General features: G+C 42.8%; 1 protein-coding gene across 1 annotated transcript; it reads right to left on the bottom strand.

Annotated features, from left to right (window-relative positions):
* Positions 1 to 5,236: 5,236 nt before the first annotated feature.
* LOC135577220 (uncharacterized) lies at positions 5,237 to 10,057 on the bottom strand. The gene is made up of 3 exons (XM_065045114.1): positions 8,840 to 10,057; positions 8,441 to 8,671; positions 5,237 to 8,335 (listed from the first exon to the last, which is right to left on the bottom strand). Exons 1-3 carry the CDS (start codon positions 10,055 to 10,057, stop codon positions 5,237 to 5,239), a joined length of 4,548 nt encoding a protein of 1,515 aa, XP_064901186.1.
* Positions 10,058 to 19,118: the final 9,061 nt, after the last annotated feature.

Raw genomic sequence — 19,118 nt, 5'->3', positions numbered from 1 at the left:
ATGCTGTAAAGTATTACATATTCATGAAAATTCTAGGAACGCCTATACATATTCATAACCTGTTCCCAAGAAGGCGGTTCTTATTACAATGAGTTCCAGGAAATAATTTCCATAGTCTCCACCTTTGGCCCCTCCTGGTTGTGCCTGCGCAGTGCCACCTGGTGGTCGTGGGCTGGGGTCTTTTGGATGAAGGCCCACAGTCTTCCTCGCTTGCACTTTTAACCTTCGGCCTGGTATGCTGAGTTGGCTGGAGTTCAAACTGATGAGCTGGTTAGAACCGGCTTATCTTCTCTCCTGTGCCCAAGACTCCCGTTATCTTGGTCACCCAAGGATGCAGCTGGGTTTTTTTTATCTTTGCAAGGCCTGTGAAGTCCTCAGCAAGCCTGTTTCTCGTACAATAAGTTACACAAAGCTCTAAGGTAGGCAATTGCTATGTGGTTAACTCTTTAAGTGTTAACTCTTTAAGTGTTAGTTAGTTCCCTGTATCAAGACCATTCATATGATTCAGTCCAATAGCAATATTTCACTTAGGGGTCTTCTTGCTTCTCGTTGGATCTGTTTCACAGATCTCCTTTGTTTTGTTTAGCTGTAGACATTGTGGTCTCTTATAAATAAAGTCATGTTTTTGGGCCAATCAATCAACTTTATTGAAGTTAACAAATTAAAGCAAGCGGTAATCAGGCAAAACAGCGCTGGGTGACCGGGGGAAGCTCAGTTCCGCCAACGGCCCACACTCAACTTTTCGTATGTGCTTATATATGTTATACACTCGTTCACGCGCTGGGACACCCTAATGAGTTAGCTCCTGGTTGGCTAGTCGACAGTGTCCACGATCTGTCCACGCGCGTCTACCAGCTCCGGATTGGTGGAAGATGTTGCTGGGTGTCGCTGGGTGTTTCTGCCTCTGGAGTTCTGTTATCTGTTGCACCATCCGGGTGCTCTGTTATCTGTTGCACCATCCGGGCACCGGCCTGGCCGGGGCCCCGCTGCCCCATCTAGGCGTTGGCTTAACTACTACTACAAGGTTCTACAAAACATAATCAAACTTGCACAAGCGCAGTTACTGCTTACAACAATATGCATAATATAATTGAATCCTACTCGATTTGTTCAACAATAACAATTTCGACCATCACTTATTACATGGTCCATGGCCTTGCAGGTACTGTTTTGTCTGAATAAATATTTTTCTTCTCAGCAAAGGGCAAAACAGGCCCCATTTTGCAGATGTTTGTATTGTCTCTGTGTTTGCCCTGAAATCGTTATTTTTCCCCAGTCAGTTCTGTTCTTCCCAGCAAAGTGTGATCTGAACCTTATCTTGCAAGTGTTCAGTGCAGTTTGTAGTTGTTTTTGGTAAATATGAGCAGAACTTTACATCTTAAGATTTTAGCAAATCCAGCTTACTAAGTAACATGAAGCAGAGAGTATATTAAAAATCATGCAACCTTATAGAATCATAGAATCGTATAGGTTGGAGGAGACCCTCAGGATCATTGAGTCCAACCATAACCTAAATCTAGCACTAAACCATGTCCTTAAGAACCACGTCTAAACGCCTTTTAAATGCTTCCAGGGGTGATGACTCCACCACTTCCCTGGGCAGCCCGTTCCAATGCCTGACAACCCTTTCTGTGAAGATTGTTTTCCTAATATGCAATCTAAACTGCGGTGATGAGGAATGACACACATGGGGATGCAGACAAAGACACACACACAGGCAGAGGTCATGTTCAGGAGGGAGCGCAGAGTCAGGCAGAGCAGAGCAGAGCTGAGCCAGACTGAGGCCCTCTTTATTAACCATTCACAATTTATAGGTTTACAGATACAGGCCCGAACTAAGAGGTTAGACAGGATGTTTTTTCAATAATTGTTATTCCAAACTGTGTGAATCAATGCAGGCACATCGCAAGAAGAGCCAGAGGCCACAAATGCATTTGCAAAGAGCAAGTTTTATTTTAATTACCTCTCTTCCAGGGGATCTCCGAAGTAGCACCTAAGCTCCCATGCAGAGGTAACACCAGTGGCGACATACGCACTGGTAAGTTCAGCCCTGCTAGAAGATCACTGGGCTGCCTGCGCTTGCCTGTATTTCAAGGCTTCAAGCAGGCACAGCCTCTTGCTCTTTCTCACAACAAAGCAGGAATCTCAGGCACAATGATAAGGTGTCCTAGAGTTTCTCACAGGCTTATGTTATCTAACAGAGAGGTGCTACTTGTCAAGGATACAAGGTCAGTAAAACAATTAGTGTGTTGTATGTGCTTTTTCTACGCCATAGCTGCAGCTGCTTGAGTGTATTTACAATTAACCAACCTCCTCACCAATCTTCTGCTGTTCCCATACACAAACACACTGCACTCATTTTGTGACTGTTTTCAGTCACATTCCCACTCATTCACAGCCCACACCCAACAACATTCACACGTCACACATACTTGGGGCGGTTTTCCGATTGGAGATACCATTCTCACAAGTCTGGGCTACCACTCCTTACAATTATGAAAAACATACTTCTGTACAACCTGTCCAAGGCCCTTTATATTTTGACTAATTGCTGTGATGTAATCATGTTAGTATTATTTCTTCTTTGACCGTCCAGATGGTCATGTTAGTATTGGTCTTCCTTTATCATCCAAGTGTTTGGAACTGCACGTCTTGCTGTTCCCACACTAAACCTCCCCTGGCACAACTTATCCTATCACTTGCTACTTGGGAGAAGAGACCAACACCCTCCATGCTACAACCTCCTTTCAGGTTGTTGTAGACAGCAATGTCTCCACTCAGCCTCCTTTTCTCCAGGCTAAACAGCCCCAGCTCCCTCAACTGCTCCTCATAAGAGTTGTGCTCCAGACCCCTCACCAGCTTTGTTGCCCTCCTCTGAACTCTCTAGCACTTCAATGTCTTTCTCATCATGAAGGGCCCAAAAGTGAACACAGTATTCAAGGTGGGGCCTCACCAGCACTGAGTACAGTGGCACAATCACTTCACTAGTCCTGCTGGCCACACCATTCCTGATACAAGCCAGGATGCTGTTGGCTTCAGTGCCAGGGAAGGTCATGGTGTTAGCATTCAAGACACATAACCACGGGAGTAGTTATATGCGGTGCTTTATTTCAGCGCTGGGAAACCAGGGGTTCGCACCCAAAGCTGGCTTCAGCAACTGATTCAGACTACACTATTTTATACAATTTGGTCACATACATATGCATTACAATTCTTGACAACCATTAGCATATTCCACACCTATTCTAACACAAATTATCTATCTAAGCAATGCTAAGTAACATTTGCATGTTTATCAGTTATTTCTAAGTTACCTGTTTTAAAGAATATGTCATAAATCTATACCAATCTTAAGAATAGGGTATGGTTTAAGTTACCTGTTCTAAAGAATATGTCATAAATCTATGTCAATTTTAAGAATGGGGTATGATTATATAAAATCATGCTTGAATGCACATTCTGAACCTGGATACAGTATCAAAGCTAAGAATCTTGGATACGGTCTACAGAATCAAAACACAGCCCACAAAATTCAATTCAACTATAACATTTCCCCCCTTTGAAAATGCTTTTCTATTCCTAGACAATGCATTTTCACTACATTATGTTTTCCTTATAAGCTGGAGGGTTGTCAAAAGTGGATCTGCTAAGAACAATAAAGATGCGGTCGTTCCTTGCGTTTGATTGACTTATTTGATGCTTAATACAAGCATAAAGCAAAAAGAAAAGAGCAACTGTAATGGCAAGCAAAAATAAACTCTCCAATAACGAATGTACCCATCCTCCCAGGTTCAGGTTCAATTTGCCTAGCAAGGCCCCAACCCAGCTCTGCTCTACATCTTGTTTTTCCGCTTGCAGTTCTTCTTCTGTTTGGGTTAATTGCGAAATATCCTTTTCCACTTCAGAGGTTACGTTTGGGATATGAATGCAGCAATGATCAACCCTATCTTTTAAATATCCACAAACCCCATTTTCTTTTAGCAACATTATGTCAAGTGCCATTCTGTTCTGCAAAGTCATTTTGGTCGTAGCTTGTAATTGTATATTGAATTCTCAAAAACCCTTTTTGGTTACCCTTGCCAATCGATCCATCTGTCCAATTATTCTGTCAATCATTTCTCTGTTTCTATAGGCTGCGATTGGTGCAAAGAAAGATTCTAATGCCTAGCCGAATTTAACACTACCCGATGGTTCGTGCCACACATCATCTTCATCTCTCTCTCGTTTGTACCTAACTTGTAGGAGTTCTTGCCTATTCTTCAAGGGTGACCTTTTCCAAATGGGACATAGGGTTGGTAACCCCAAAGTAACCTCCCTTACAGGTCCTGCTATCGGCAAATGTGTTGTCCAAGTTCCATGACTTAAGGCCCAAACCAAATGTCCCACACTACCTATAGTTCCTCTACAATCTATCTTATCTCCATCAATGCCTATTTTGACTGCTTCCTTTGGATCCAATTGTTTCTGACAAATGCAACCTGCGATTACTGCAACTTTAATGATGGACAGAGGTATTTCTTTCACATCTGTCTGGCAGGTCATTACTTGAGAGCAATTCCACCACGGTACTGTTACTCCTCTTGTTACATTGGTCCATCGTATACACCATGGAAATGCTTCGCTACATTGATATTGCTGTACTATACTCAACGTCCACATGTTATCCCATGATTCAGTTATGTTCTGATTATCCTGATCTTTACATTACCAATAGGCTCGCTCAACCTTTTCATATACTGTTTTGGTAGTCCACTTTTCATACGTGCAATATCCAATATTATGAAATTGTCCTATCTTTACAAATGTTGCTCCTGGCAACTTCAAGCAGTCACCTCTTTTTATCATGGCATTCTTAACAAGCTCTTTTGTCCGTTGTTCAATTGGTACTTGCTCTATTTTAGTATGGGACTCACACACTATCTTACCAGTCTTATTTACTTCTGGTAAGGTCGTAGATATTATTCCCCACTGTACCGGATCTTCGGCTGATTTCGGGATGGGAAGACAAGCAGTGATGCTACTGACATTTTGGGTTTGTGCAAAATCTCGAATTAGTCCTATCATCAGATTCTCTACCTGATTCTGTACACTCTGTACTACTTGTGGCATTTGAGTATCGTCACTATCTCCTATAGCCCTTCGTGTTTTACATAATTGTTCTCCAGTGACTTTGCAAATCAGTGTGGCATACAGTCTGGGTACATAAACTACTATAAAAACAAGACGGTAACAAAAGTTAGACATCCTGCGTTGTGATTTTAAGTGTGGTTGGACCCACTAATCGTGATTGCCACTGTTTTGGGACTTTCTTCACTCGGGTGTAATGTATCCAGGAATCTATTTCAGCAACCTTGATTGCGGTAAATGTAGTTAAAAGTACTTGATAAGGTCCGTCCCAACGTTCTTTTAAAGGATCTTCTCTCCAAGTCTTTATATACACCGTGTCTCCAGGCTCTATATCATGTACCGGATTCTCAAGTGCTAGTGGGTGATTCCACTCTAATACGGATCTGAGTCGATTAAATGTCCTGCCGAGAGACAACACATAATTGTACACATCCTGATTACCTTTTACATGTACACTTGGATTCGGATCAGGTGCTTCATATGGTTTGCCATACAGAATTTCGTATGGGCTTACCGACATTCCACTCCTAGGTTTAATCCTAATTCGCAATAACGCTATTGGTAAGGCCTGGGGCCATTGAATTTTTGCTTCCTGGCAAATTTTGCTAAGTTGTCGTTTTAACGTCTGATTCATTTTCTCCACCTGGCCACTAGACTGGGGTCTCCATGGGGTATGTAATTCCCATTTAATTCCCAAACATCTACTGACTTCCTTTACCACTTGAGCAACAAAATGCGGTCCCCTATCAGATGATATTCCCAATGGTACTCCAAATCTAGGAATTATTTCCTTCAGTAACCATTTTACAGTTTCTTGTGCCTGGTTGGTGCGACAAGGGAAGGCTTCTGGCCATCCTGAAAAGGTGCATACCCCAACTAACAGATATCTGAATCCTCGAGTTTTGGGGAGTTCCACATAATCTATCTGCCAACAATCCCCTGGTTGTACACCTGTCCTAATTTTTCCCATATCTACTTTCCTTTTAACTAAAGGATTATTTCTCAAGCAAATTTCACACTTAGCTGTGATAGATTTTGCTGTTGTTAACATCTGGACTGAGATAATTTGTTTTCTTAGATAAGTTACCAATGCTTCTGCACCCCAATGACACTTCTGGTGCTCCGCCTGAAGTATCCCTCTCATAATTGTGACTGGCACCACAATTTGTCCGTTGGTGGTTACATAACATCCAGAATTATCCTTGACGGCTTTTACTAGTCTTGCCAATTTCTCATCTTCTGTAGAATATTCAGGTGCCTCTGAAGGTGTAGGTAATAAATCAATTGCTCTTACCTTTTGGGAGACAAGACCCACCATCATCCAGACTCGTCGTGCCACTGATCGGGCTGTCTGATCAGCAAGTCGGTTCCCTTCAATAATTTCCGATGTCCCACTCTGATGAGCTTTACAGTGCATGATGGCAACTAGTGATGGCTTTTGAACGGCATTAATCAGGTTCAATATTTCTTTTTGGTACTTGATGTTTGTTCCTTGGGAGGAGAGTAGTCCAAGCTCTTTCCAAAGAGCTCCATGTACATGAACAACCCCGAACACATATTTTGAGTCAGTCCAAATATTGACCCTTTTGTCCTCACTGAGCTCTAATGCCCTAGTTAGGGCTATCAACTCAGCTTTCTGTGCTGATGTGTTTGGTGGTAGGGATTTAGCTTCAATTACTGTTTTGGCAGTAGTAATCGCGTATCCTGCATAACGCACTCCGCTTTCCACAAAACTACTGCCGTCAGTAAAAAGCTCCCAATCCGTCTTCTCCAATGGGATATCTTTCAGGTCAGGTCGACTTGCGTGGGTATATTCAATGACCTCCACACAATCATGTTCCAGATTTTCTTCTTCAGTCTCTGCGCTTAAAAACACAGCTGGATTCATTAGGTTAGTTGTTTTTAGGATAACATCATCCTGCTCTGTTAAAATTGCCTGATATTTCATCATTCTACTTGGGGAAAGCCAATGGCCCCCCTTTTGTTCCAATACAGTAGTCACCATATGGGATACAAACACTTTGATCCTTTTCCCCATAGTCAGTTTCCGGACTTCCTGAATTAATATCACGGTAGCAGCCACCGCCCGCAAGCATGCCAGCCATCCAGCACTTACCGGGTCAAGTTGTTTAGAGAAATAACCTACGGGCCTTTTCCAAGATCCCAGCCGTTGGGTTAATACCCCTAGAGCAAGTCTCTGTCGTTCATGTACAAATAACTGAAAGTCTTTGCTCAGATCAGGTAGGCCCAAAGCAGGCACTTGCATTAAAGCCTGTTTCAATTTCTGAAAAGCTTCTCGTTGTGGTCTTTCCCACACCAAGGTCTTATTCTTCTGTGCCTCGTATAAAGGTTTGGCAATAATTCCATAGTCCATGATCCAGAGCCTGCACCATCCTGTCATTCCTAGAAAAGATCTTAATTCATGTAAGTTACGCGGTTCTGAGATTGCACAGATAGCATGTACACGGTTTATACCTAGTTTTCGCTGTCCTTGAGAAAGCTCGCATCCTAGATAGATCACAGTTGTGGATGCAATCTGAGCTTTATTTTTTGACACTTTATATCCATTCATTCCTAATTGATTCAATATTCCAATTGTTACCTGAATGCAAAGTTCTTGGGTCTCAGCAGCAATCAGAATATCATCCACATATTGCAGCAACAAATACCATTGTCGAGGAATTCCGATATAGCCTCTCGTAGTCCACTCCTCAAGTTCTTTGGCTAGTTGATTTCCGAAGATAGTTGGACTATTCTTAAATCCTTGTGGAAGGCGTGTCCAGGTTAATTGGGCTTTTCTCCCCTTGTGTGGGTTCTCCCATTCGAAAGTGAATAGCTTTTTGCTTTCCTGGTCAAGGGGTATGCAGAAGAAGGCATCTTTTAAATCAAGTACCGTAAACCATTTATATTTCTCTTTCACAGATGTTAACAAGATATACGGATTTGCAGCTACTGGATGTATGTCCTTAGTGATCTGGTTTATTGCTCGTAAGTCTTGGACTAGTCGATAACTACCATCAGGTTTCTTTACTGGAAAAATTGGAGTATTGTATTCTGATTCACATTCTTCTAGAATTCCATATTTCAAAAATTTCTCAATTAAAGATACTATTCCTAATCTGGCTTCCAATTTCAATGGGTACTGTCTTAATCGTACCAGTTCAGCACCTTCCTTCAGCGCTACTTTCACAGGTTTAGCTGCCTTTGACTTCCCAGGTATGTCAGTTTCCCATACCGTGGGAATCACTGCATCTTCTATTGCCTGTGGTATTTTCACAATTGGATTTTCCTTTAATAGTAAAATTTGTCCTACCTTTGACTCCGGAACTTTCATTACCAAATTTCCATCCTCAAATGTTATTGTGGCATCTAATTTGGTCAGCAAATCTCGTCCTAAAAGAGAAACTGGACAATCTGGAACATATAAGAACTCGTGGGTTAACTCCTTTTCTCCAAAACACAAATCCAAAGGTTGCAGGAATGGCCGTACTTCCTCCTTCCCTGTGGCACCAACAATTGTTGTAGCTTTGTGACCCACTGCCCCCTGTAAGGAATTTAATACAGACTAAGTAGCCCCCGTATCTACTAAAAATCTTACATCCCGGTCTCCCACTTGTATTGTCACTAAGGGCTCCTTATTCTGGGTTTTCACTTCCATGCCTTCATATAGTCAACTGTTATTACTGTATTCCCCTAACACCATAGTCTGTACCGCATTTCCCGTCGCATCGGACATCTGACCCACGGGGCTCCTAGCCGGGCATTCATTTTTCCAGTGTCCTTCTTGCTTACAATAAGCACATTGATTTATGCCAAGCCTCATGAGGGGTCTCAGGGGAGTTCCTTGGGCACTCCACGAACCACGTCCCCGACCACCTCCTTGACTATTTCCAGCTCCCCTACCCCGGACCCCTACTCCCCTGCCTTGTCCCTGGATCAAAGCCAACAAATTTTGCTGGTGGCGTCTCAATTGTTCCTTTTCTCTATTATTATAAACTTTCCAAGCTGCTCCTAACATTACGTCCAGATCCCTTAATTGTGCACCCTCTAATTTCTGCAGCTTCTTTCGAATGTCATCTTGAGATTGCCCTAAGAAAATTAGAGCCAACTGAATTTTTGCTTGTTCCGTTTCTATGTCTAAATCCGTATATCTTTTGGCAGCTTCTTTCAATCTTTCTAAAAAGGCTGAGGGAGACTCATTCTTTTCCTGCCTTACATTATACAATTTCGACCAATTCATTTGCTTCGGCATAGCAGTTTGAACACCAATCAATAACCAATCCTGATACCTCCGGAGATGGCATAACCCGCCTCCTGTATTATAATTCCATCGGGGATCTTCCTTTGGAAAATTCTCATCAACATTCCCCTCTACTCTCCCATTCCGGATATCTTCTCTCACCTTATCCCTTGCAGCCCGTATAACCATATCCTTTTCTGTAGAATCCATTAATGTATCTAGAATGACTTGTAAATCATCCCAATCAGGATTCTGCGTCTTAATTATCATCCTAATCACTTTTGCAACCTTATTTGGGTTTTCCCGATAAGGACCAGCCGACTGCTTCCAGATCACTAAATCCCCCGGCGAAAACGGGACTTTTACATAGACTGGTTCCCCCCCAACACCTACCGCCTGCCGCAGGGGTGCTATCACATTCGATAAACCTCCCCCCTTTTGCGCTTCCTTTTCTTTTTCTCTGTTTCTAGTTCGGTGAGATATTGGGGTTACGGTTATTCCTTTTACACCGGCTATTGCCTCCTTTTCATCACTTGATTCATCATCACTATCAACGGGAAGGACAGGCGCGGAGGGTCTAATTGGTACCCCTTCCTCAGAAGGCGCAACATCAAAACACAGTAAATCCATCTTTGAATCATTACCACTGCTATTTTCTACGGCCAAACACGTCATGCATTTCTTTTCCATTGTGCATCCCGTACACTTATTATTACTGTTACCTTGCACCAAACATTAACCCACAGCTCTCTCTCCAATCATGTTTTCGCTCGAGATAGAAGAAGAGATCAACGTATGGAACTTCATCCCATTTGCCCTCTCTCTGACAAAACCTCATTAATTCAGCAATAATTTCATGGTTCAAAGTACCCTCCGGCGGCCACTGTACTTCATTTGGTAATTTATACTCAGGCCACCAATGAGTGCAATACTCAATTAACTTCTTTTTATGCATAGACTGTCTAAACCCAGCCTCTTTCCAATACTTCAGTAAACAATTCAATGGCGACACTTTTGAATCAGACATATCAACACAGAAAGATAACACAGGTAACTTTACCAGAACAACAGTAAACACGGATCAGATCACCGATTTCAACAGCAAATACAGACTAAATCACCGGAACTACAGACCAGGTGCTGAGCAGCACAAATAACCAGACCAGGTGCGCACAAATAACCAGACCAGATGCCAAACCTGCAGAGGTTTCCCTCTGTCTAACGGTCGGCTGCCTAGGCGATACCCTGGGAGCTCCCTGCCCAACCGAGCGTGGCTTTCGCCGCGTCTGACCGGCAGGCTACCAGATGCCTGACCAGCAGGCTACCAGACCAGAACCAGACCAAGTGGGTACACAACAATCCAGATAAAGCACCTTCTTACCAGTCAGAGGTCCGTCGTGAGCAGCAGAGGGTCGGTTGCGTCCGATGCACTCCCCAAGAATACCTCGGTGCTAGCTGGAGCAGGATCAAGACGCGATCCGCCTCAGCAATGCTCGCGAGGTCCCATCTGGGTCGCCAAAAATGTTAGCATTCAAGACACATAACCACGGGAGTAGTTATATGCGGTGCTTTATTTCAGCGCTGGGAAACCAGGGATTCGCACCCAAAGCTGGCTTCAGCAACTGATTCAGACTACACTATTTTATACAATTTGGTCACATACATATGCATTACAATTCTTGACAACCATTAGCATATTCCACACCTATTCTAACACAAATTATCTATCTAAGCAATGCTAAGTAACATTTGCATGTTTATCAGTTATTTCTAAGTTACCTGTTTTAAAGAATATGTCATAAATCTATACCAATCTTAAGAATAGGGTATGGTTTAAGTTACCTGTTCTAAAGAATATGTCATAAATCTATGTCAATTTTAAGAATGGGGTATGATTATATAAAATCATGCTTGAATGCACATTCTGAACCTGGATACAGTATCAAAGCTAAGAATCTTGGATACGGTCTACAGAATCAAAACACAGCCCACAAAATTCAATTCAACTATAACATTTCCCACAAAATTCAGTTCAACTATAACAGTGGAGAAGATCATCCTGAATGACATCACATGGCACATACAAGAAAACCATGGGATCAGACCCAGTCAACATGGGTTTATGAAAGGCAGGCCCTGTTTGACCAACCTGATCTCCTTCTATGACAAGGTGACCCACCTAGTAGATGAGGGAAAGGCTGTGGATGTATACTTAGACTTCAGTAAAGCCTTTGACACCGTATCCCACAGCATTCTCCTGGAGAAGCTGGCAGCTCATGGTCTGGATGTGTGTACTCTGCGATGGATAAAGAACTGGATGGATGGCCAGACCCAAAGAGTCGTGGTGAACGGAGCCAAATCCAGTTGGCGGCCAGTCACGAGTGGTGTTCCCCAGGGTTCAGTATTGGGGTCAGTTCTGTTTAGTCTCTTTATCAATTATCTGGATGAGGTGATTGAGTGCACATTTAGTAAATATTTAGACGAGACCAAATTGGGTGGGAGTGTTGATCTGCTGGAGGGTAGGAAGTCCATAAAGAGGGTTCTGGACTGGCTGCCCTTTGGAAGTCCTGTGGGGGACTATGGTGGGTCCGTGGATTCCCTGACAGAGTGCATGGGAACAGAAATTAGCCTTGAAGATATTAAGGCCTACCCATAAGAAAGATGGGAGTAAAGGAGCATCTGGAGATATTAAGGTGTACCCGTGAGAGAGAAGGGAGTAGAAGAGTAACATTGATGATAGCAAAATTAGCCAATGAGATGTTACTACTGCAACTTGTAGCCAATAGCAAAAAGACACTTGAGCTGGTAAAGACTATATAAAAAGGCATTTGTGGCAATAAACAGAGACTGCTGTTTGTACCGAAGAACTTGGTCTATGTCGTTTGTCCATCTCAACCGTGACAAAGTCCAAAGTAGCAGATCTGCTGACCACCCTTCTAACATCTCCAAGGACAGAAAACTCAATCATTTCATTATCAGTATGCCGAAGACAACCTCCAACCGACACGTTGCCCACGAGTTCTTCTCTGTTTACAAACAACAGATCCAGTGGGGCTCCTTCCTGAATAGGCTCACTAACCAGCTGTGTTAGGAAGTTGTCTTCCATGCACTCCAGGAGCCTCCTAGAATGCTTCCTCTCTGCTGTGCTGTATTTCCAGCAGACATCTGGTAGGTTGAAGTCCCCCATAAGAACAAGTCCCCCATAAGAACAAGGGCTAGCGATGGGGAGACTTCTCCCAGCTGCCTGCAATATATTTAATCTGCCTCTTCATCCTGGTTGGGTGGTCTGTAACAGACCCCCTCCAGGGTGTATGCCTTGTTGCCCTTCCCCTTGATTCTCACCCATAGACACTGAGGCAGAGGTATCATTTAAACAGTGAATGTTGAGTAGTGTAGGGTTTTAAACCCAGGCAGCAATCAAAAACATGATAGACACTCACTCCCTCAGCCAAACAGGAGAGAAAACCAAAAGAGAAGGGAGAAATTTTTGGTCTGAGATTAATAAAATAACAAAATGGTTCTAATATACTACTCCTATATGATAAATGGAAAATAGAATATAAAAGATACTCAGTGCAATTCTTCACAAACTCCATATGTGCCAAGCAGCCAGTCTCAGGAAGAGAGCTGATCCTGGTGGGGGGGGACAAGGAGAGAAAAAGGCAGAAAGGCCTAGAGTCCAACTTCAAAATGGCAGAACAGCAAAAGGTCAAACTAAAGGAACTCCTGAAAGGAATTCAACTGAAACAGAGCAGAACCAGAACCAGTATCCCCAGCCAGAAAAATCCTAACTGTAATTAAATATGAAGTATGATGCTAATGGCATGAAATATTCTCATTGATCTTTCTGGATGTCATTCAAGGTCTGTCCCATCCATGCCTCCTTCCTAGCTGCCTCACACCTGCAGAGAGAGTCCAGAAAGACCTTGGCTCCCAGTCAAAAGCTAAGATAACAGTAAAGTTCTTACATACTCTTCATCTTCATACCAACTCAAAACCACTGGAAAGTTACTTGAAAACATTAATTCTGTCCCGGGGTGTTATCTTCTTGTTCTCAAACTAAATCCAAAAAATGACCCATCTAGGTATATAAAATAAAAAATTCTTATTGTATGAAGGAAATTAACTCTCAGTCAATCCAGCACATTCCACTCCTTATTCCATACCATTTATGTCACGCTTAGGACTTACCAATACACTGTAATTAATTACTACTACTATATATATATATACACACACATGTGTATATGTGCATATATACACAAAGATTTCATTCATCATTCCCTTAGCCATCCCTTCAAAATGTTCACTGAGTTCATTCATTTCATGACTTTGGGCTTCATCTCTCACAACAGTCTCCCAGGGTAAGAAAGATGGTCTATCTGGCATGACTTATGCCCATGGTCTGCAGGTTAAAGACCTTGATACCTAAAATCAGCAATTAATAATAAAATCAGTCTATACAAATAAGGTTCATAGATTTTAGGCATTTACCAAGTTAATAAGAATAAGGTTCACAGCTGTTAGGAGTTAGGCACTTGTTAGGCGTTAAGTCACAAGAATGGTATTTGTTAAGATAAGCAGGAGAAGGTTAAGAGACAATGCCCTTGCTTTCAGAAGCTAAGGTGGCAACACCAGTGCAAGCAGGTTACAAGCCGAATAACAAAGGGATGAATGCGTACCCAAAGAATTTCTTGGAAATGTAATGAATATGTATGATGTATGGATATAACCTGTGCCTGGGATTTGTTCCGGGCCCCCACTAGGCGGAAACAATCCCCATGGGAGCTGACAGTCAGTAAAGAGTGCTTGCTTTTAAAAACACAAATTGTTTTGGTTTTAGAATTTTCTTCGATTAGCTGATTTACGGTATCAACCTCAAGGAAGTTGCCAGGCGCTGCTTGTTGAAGCCAGCTCTGGTTTCATCACTACTGCCTTGATCTGAAAGACACTTATTGAACACTATTGGTATGGCACATAGTATTATGCAGCAATTAATATCATACAGTTTAATACTGATTATTCTCACCTAGAATCAAATCCCCCTGAGGTACACATCGAACTTCTCTGTCCTTCAGCATTACCCACCAAGTGCACCCAGGTCCTTGAGTGAAAGCAATCCCACAAATGGGTTTCCCTTTGCCTGAGGCAGGTGTAACCAAGACTGATTTCCATAACATATTCCTCATATGCTGTGGTGGATACATTCGACCCCCCCCCCCCCCCCAGCCAAACCAGCAGCAGTTTGGGCCAGGCTCCAGAGGAGGGAAGGGCCTGAGCCATAGCCAGGCCAAGAACTCCTTCCAGGAGACCCACAGGGAAGCAGAATGGCACATTGAACGCTGGTGGCTTGTGGGCTCAGGGAGTCTCGTGCATACTTTTCCTACTGTATGCAATTTGACTACGAGTCAACCACTTCATTCTATAAATGCGACAGTCTGGATGAGCCCACTTTGAGCTCTCCCTGCTAAATAAGTGAGCTGTATGGCAATGGTTTTACTACTCAGAGGTCAGTGGATGAGCCCAATTCAAGTTCTATTTTAATCATTTAGCTTAAGTAGATGCACACCAAATGTAATGGATTATTTAGAGATATAGGGTTGTATGATTTTTAATACACTCTTTGATTCATGTTACTTAGTAGACTAGATTTGCTAAAATTTTAAGCTCACATTTACCAAAAGCAACTGCAGACTACACTAAATGCCTTCAAGTTAAAGTCTAGCTTGCATTTTTCTGGGAAAAATGGAACTGACTGGGAAAACAATGATCCAAAGATAACACAGAGACATCATAGACATCTGCAGAGCAGGGCCTCCTTTGCACTTTGCTAAGGAGAAAGGATATATCCAGACAACATGGCACCTTCAAGGATATGGACCAAAAACAATGTTTACAACTGAACAAAACAGAGGCCCACATGGAGTCAGGGAAAAAGGGTCCAATGGGGAGCAAAAGGACCTGGTGGTGAAATTTTGCTATTGGACTGGATCTTGGTGTGAATGGTCTGTAAAGATATAAAAGTTTGTAGTTTTCCATGCTTGAGTGGACCTCTGCACAGGTACCCAGCTTGAGACAGCCCTTCTGCTATTCTACTCCATTAAATTTTTTATTTTCTGGGAATCTTGTCTCCTGAAAGTCTGCTCTGCTGCTGGAGTTCTAAAATACAGACTCCGGAGCAAACAGTTATCAGGGAAAGAGGAATCCTGACAGTTTGCACCACGATGGACATGGCCTCACCTGAAAGTTTGTCTCCGGAGATCCAAGACACAGCCCCCTAGTGCGAACGGTTATCACGGAGGGAAGATGCCTGAAAGTTTGCTTCGTGAATGAATACAGGCACCTGGAGAGAAGGTCAGCAGCATTTGGCTTGGGATATTTTCCCCATGCAGTAAATAATAGAGTGAACCTGCCACCAAACTCTTTTAAGTCATGCTTCTCTTTAAGAAATCTAAACATTGTTCTGCAGCAAGCAGAACCCTAAATTACACCCCCGCGACATATACACTTTAGGGACTTTATTCCCTTCTACAGTACATAGAAATTCTGATTGGTCAGGCCCAGCTCGACCGATGTATCCTCTAGTTTTGACCAACCAAGTGGCTTTTGCTAAATGTGAATCCCAGTTTTTAAAGGTTCCACCACCAAGTACCTTTAGTGTAGTTTTTAGCAAACCATTGTACCTTTCAATTTTCCCAGAGGCTGGTGCATGATATGGAATATGATATACCCACTCAATACCATGTTCTTTGGCCCAATTGTCTATAATACTGTTTTTTAAATGAGTCCCATTGTCTGACTCAGTTCTTTCTGGCATGCCATGTCACCAAAGGACTTGCTTTTCAAAGCTCCGGATAGTGTTCCAGGCAATAGCAAGGGGCATGGCATGTTTCCAAACATCTGGTGGGTGCTTCCACCATTGTAAGTACATAGCACTTATCATGGTGGGTTTGTGGAAGTGCAATATAATCAGTCTGCCAGGCCTCCCCATATATATATTTTAACTATTGCCCTCTATACCATACAGGCTTTAACCATTTGGCTTGCTTGATTGCAGCACGTTTCACATTCATAGACGTGTCAATAGCGTCTATGGTTAAGTCCACCCTTTGATCACGAGCCTATCTATATGTTGCATCTCTTCCTTGATGACCTAAAGCATCATAGGCCCACTGAGCTAGAAGTTCACCTTTATGTTGCCAGTCCATGTTTACCTGAGCCACTTTATTCTTAGCAGCCTGATCTGCCTGCTGGTTGTTTTGATGTTCCTCAGTGGCTCGAGTTTTAGGCACACAAGCATCTACATGATGTACTTTCACAGTCAAGTTCTCTAGTTGGGCAGCAATGTCTTGCCACAGTGTGGCAGCCCAAATGAGTTTTCTTTTGTGCTGCCAATTGCTTTGCTTCCATTGCTGTAACCACCCCCACAGGGCATCTGCCACCATCCATGAGTCAGTACAGTACTGGCCACTTTTCTCATTCAGCAACATCTAAAGCCAGTTGGATGGCTTTCACCTCTTCTAATTGACTTGATTCACCTTGCCCCTCAGTGGCTTCTGTGACTCATCATGTAGGACTCCACACAGCAGCTTTCTGTTGGGACATGGCTAATAGAGAAGGGGCATGGCTCTACTGATCCGTTATATCAGGAAAATTTGTTCTGAGTTAGCATGAGTAGGCCTCAGTTAGCATGAGTCTGGTGTAGCATAGTGGAAAAGTACTGAGCAGTTACTTTCGGTCAACTGAGTGTTAGATAAACAAGTTTAGGGAACTATCTCTAGCAGGGTGAGGAGGTTGCATTCCAGAGAAACCGCAAGAGGGTTGAGCTCATTATATATGCTATCCAATCAATAGATGACGAGTAGGCATAATTATTGTATACTATCCAATCAATAGATGACGAGTAGGCATAATTACTGTAAGTCTTATATAAACCAGCTTAATGTATCAATAAATTGAAGTATGCTTTATCACTCATATTGAGTCGGCTGCATTTCTTCCTCCGTCCGCTCGGGTCTGGAACTCTGATGGGACTTCTCTCCGCAGCTTTCCACTTCTGATGCTTTCCTACAAGATGACAGGAACAGGGCATACTGTTTTTCATTCTCTGGTAGTTTATTTTATGGTGGAGCTTCTTCAGCACGCGTCACTTCCTCTTCATCTGGTGACATCCCAAAGTCTTTACCTTCTTGTTGTCCCAAAACCAGAGTTCTTTACCTGATGTGCATACAAATGAGCCAAATTTAGCACACAGAAATGAGATATTTATTTACAGAGTTGTGCAAGTCTAGATTCTGGAATAAAGCCAGTATGCCAGCAAGGAAAGTAAAAGGCATTATATACAAAATCTTATCATTATGTTCACACCCTAAAAAGCCAATTGGTTGCACATTTGCATATTGCACTATATAATCATTTTAGTGTATAATGAGCAACATTCAGTTATAGGACACTTTATCCTACAGTCTTGGGATATATGTTAAAGCAAGACTAGACTAGTTGTGTGAGCTGTTGTAGCAATTGGCACCTGCTGATTGTCAACCATCAGCAGTCCTGCAACAGAAGGGTCCTCTGATAGACCAGGAAAAGCAGACAGCTGTTTCATGTCCTCAGTCTCCACAGCTGCTGTGCCAAATGCCCACTGATACCCTTTTGGGTCCCTGAAATTCCCTCTCCTGAGGTCATCTATGCCAAGAATGCACGGAGCATCTGGGCCAGTCACAATGGGATGCTTTTGCCAGTTTTTCCTAGTTAGGCTCATTTCAGCTTCTACAACAGTCAGTTCCTGGGATCCCCCAGTTGCTCCAGAAATGCTGATGGATTTTGTTCCTTTATAGTTTGATGGGATTATTGTGCACTGAGGACCAGTGTTTGCCAAAGCTTTATACTTCTGGGAGTCAATTGTACCAGGCCATCGAATTTACACAATCCAGTAAACTCTTTTGTCCGTTTCCTTCACCTGGCTGGAGGCAGGGCCCCTCTAGTAGGCATCAATGAATGGATTTGTGTTATTTACTTCCTGTAGGTATGAATTAGGAGTTCCTTTGAGAGGATCAGAATCTCTTCTACCCCTTCTGGAAACTGGACCAGCCGTTTTCCTAGGAGTTTTTCCTTTTAACTCATGTACTTGTTCCTGAAGTGTTGAGGTAGGTTTTCCATTCTACCTCCTGATGTCTTCTCCGTTATTATGCAGGAATAACCACAGTGTGTCTCTCTTTGTGTACTTTTTATGTCCTCTCTCTTCAGATTGGAAACGCCTACTCCTAATACCTGAAATATTGGTTCATACAGGGGGTGAGTTTAACCTATCCTCATTGAGTTGCTTGATTTCCTGTAACAGTTTTTTGATCCAGTCTTTGGATTTTTGGACAGTCTGTCCACAGCTGAGTCACAAGCCTATAGAGAGGTAGTGAGAATATCACAGAATCACAGAATGGTTAGGGTTGAAAGGGACCTCTGGAGATCACCTAGTCCAACCCACTTGCTAAAGCAGGTACACCTAGAGTAGATTGCACAGGAATGTGTCCAGGTGGGTCTTCAATGTTTCCAGAGGAGACTCCACAACCTCTCTGGGCAGCCTGTTCCAGTGCTCTGTCATGCTCTGTCCTGGTTTTGTTAAAAACAAGATTGCGAGGGCGAAAACTCATGGACTCCACACAATCCAATATGAATTCAAGTGAAGCCATTTATTACAGAAACAAGCCTCCTTATATATGCCGTTATTTCTTGATCACGCGTCCACGCTCCAAGC

This window comes from Columba livia, chromosome W (genome assembly GCF_036013475.1).
Source record: "Columba livia isolate bColLiv1 breed racing homer chromosome W, bColLiv1.pat.W.v2, whole genome shotgun sequence".
In the NCBI taxonomy this organism is placed as follows: domain Eukaryota; kingdom Metazoa; phylum Chordata; class Aves; order Columbiformes; family Columbidae; genus Columba; species Columba livia.
This window is presented reverse-complemented; position numbering and strand designations above follow the sequence as displayed.

What these genes read in the sequence shown, in the direction of transcription:
- LOC135577220 (XM_065045114.1), bottom strand. Translation starts at nt 10,057, where the DNA reads ATGGAAAAGAAATGCATGACGTGTTTGGCCGTAGAAAATAGCAGTGGT. An exon ending in CCGATGCGACGGGAAATGCG is followed by an intron (nt 8,672 to 8,839) that starts GTACAGACTATG and finishes AATTCCTTACAG; the next exon opens with GGGGCAGTGGGTCACAAAGC. An exon ending in TGAAAGTTCCGGAGTCAAAG is followed by an intron (nt 8,336 to 8,440) that starts GTAGGACAAATT and finishes ATACCTGGGAAG; the next exon opens with TCAAAGGCAGCTAAACCTGT.